At 38.4% G+C, this 1,812-nt stretch overlaps 1 protein-coding gene across 1 annotated transcript; it reads left to right on the top strand.

Moving 5' to 3' along the window:
- The first annotated feature begins 257 nt into the window (after positions 1 to 257).
- On the top strand, positions 258 to 1,217 carry LOC126082429 (olfactory receptor 13F1-like). The gene has a single exon (XM_049894957.1). The coding sequence runs from the start codon at positions 258 to 260 to the stop codon at positions 1,215 to 1,217; it is 960 nt and encodes a 319-aa protein (XP_049750914.1).
- The last annotated feature ends 595 nt before the right edge of the window (positions 1,218 to 1,812 follow it).

The following is a 1,812-nucleotide window of genomic DNA, read 5'->3' as shown; positions in this document are numbered from 1 at the left end:
TGGCACTTGGATTTGAACTGCCGACCTTTTGGTTAGCAGCCAAGCTCTTAACAGCTTTGCTACCAGTACCTTATAATGTATTCGATACATGGTCAATGGATGAATAATTAATGTGATGTTACTAGTAATATTGCAAGGATAATGACCCCTTTAAAATATCACTAAAAACTTTCCTTTAAAGTTGGTTGAGTTTAAATTATTTAATATGTACAGTGTATACTTCTACTCACTATTACAGATGTGCATGAAGGAATAAAATGGTTAAGACAAACTGTACAATAATTTCAAATTTTATTTTTCTGGAATTTACCCACTACCCCAAAGTTGAGATCATCATATTTGTGCTGTGCCTGCTGATGTTCCTGATCACCTTGCTGGGCAATATTATTCTGATCTCCGTCAGCATCCTGGACTCCCACTTGCACACCCCCATGTACTTTTTCCTCAGTAACCTCTCCTTTCTGGACATCTGGTGCACCTCTTCTGCTCTCACTCCAATGGTGGCAAACTTCGTTGCAGGGGAAAACAGCATCTCATTCTCAGGATGTGCTGCTCAGATGTACTTCTCTCTTGCCGTGGGCTCCACTGAGTGTGTGCTCCTGTCCATGATGGCGTATAACCGGTATGTAGCCATCTGCAACCCCCTGAGATATCCCATCATCATGAACAGGAGGGTTTGTGTACACATTGCAGCTGGCTCCTGGGTGACGGGCTGCCTCACCGCTCTGGTAGAAACAATGTCTGTGCTACAGTTGACTCTCTGTAGTAATAACATCATCAATCATTTCACTTGTGAAATTCTGGCTGTCTTGAAATTAGTTTGTGTAGATACCTCCGTGGTAGAATTCCTTATGCTGGTGATCAGCATACTACTTCTTCCTATGCCAGTGCTCCTCATTTATATCTCGTATGCCTTCATCCTCTCCAACATTCTGAGAATCAGCTCAGTGGATGGACAAAGCAAAGCCTTTTCAACATGTGCAGCCCACCTGACTGTGGTAGTTTTGTTCTATGGGACAGCTCTCTCCGTATACCTGAAGCCCGCAGCTGTAGATTCACAGGAGACAGATAAATTTATGGCTTTACTCTATATGGTTTTGACCCCCAAGTTGAATCCAATCATTTATAGTCTAAGGAATAAAGAGGTAAAAACAGCTGTGAAAAGATTGTTGGTTAGAAACCCTCTTTGTGCTCTCTTTATTCCCAGCAGCAAATAATATTGATCAACATTAATTTAAGGATTGTTTAATTGTCCATTTATACCAGAACATTGGGGTAATTGTCCATTTATGCCAGAACATTGGGGTAGTGGAGGGAAACACACATTTTAAATGAGACATGTTATTTCCTGAGCCTCTTTTTGTTTGACCACTGAAACTCTTAGATAACATAAAGATATCTTACCTAAATATACCAACAATTATATATAGGTATCATGATAAGACATTTTATTTTGGGGGGAGAGTTAAAAAAAAGTATAAAATCAACTGTAAAGCTAGTCTATTATTGAATATTCAAAATTTTGTACATGTAATATACAAATATAATAACTCTAGTAGATTTTTAAGCTAATGTATGATTAATCTGTTTGTTTTGGCAGAGCTAAATTTAATGGAAATAATCACATATTCTGTAAATGTGTGGCTGTATTTTACAAGTGAGTGTATATTTACATGTGCAGATAGATGTGTGTGATGTGAATATCTGTATACAAATGTAAAAGGTCTGCATAAATATAGTCTTGAATGGAAGTAGGATGGAAGAATGCCTATCGGGGGGGGAAAAAAGGCAGCATTTAGTAGTAGGTTGTTG

The sequence above is a fragment of the Elephas maximus genome, chromosome 9, assembly GCF_024166365.1.
Source record: "Elephas maximus indicus isolate mEleMax1 chromosome 9, mEleMax1 primary haplotype, whole genome shotgun sequence".
NCBI classification, from domain to species: domain Eukaryota; kingdom Metazoa; phylum Chordata; class Mammalia; order Proboscidea; family Elephantidae; genus Elephas; species Elephas maximus.
The sequence above is the reverse complement of the archived record's forward strand: the minus strand, read 5'-3'. Positions and strand labels throughout refer to the sequence as shown.

What these genes read in the sequence shown, in the direction of transcription:
- LOC126082429 (XM_049894957.1), top strand. Translation starts at nt 258, where the DNA reads ATGGTTAAGACAAACTGTACAATAATTTCAAATTTTATTTTTCTGGAA.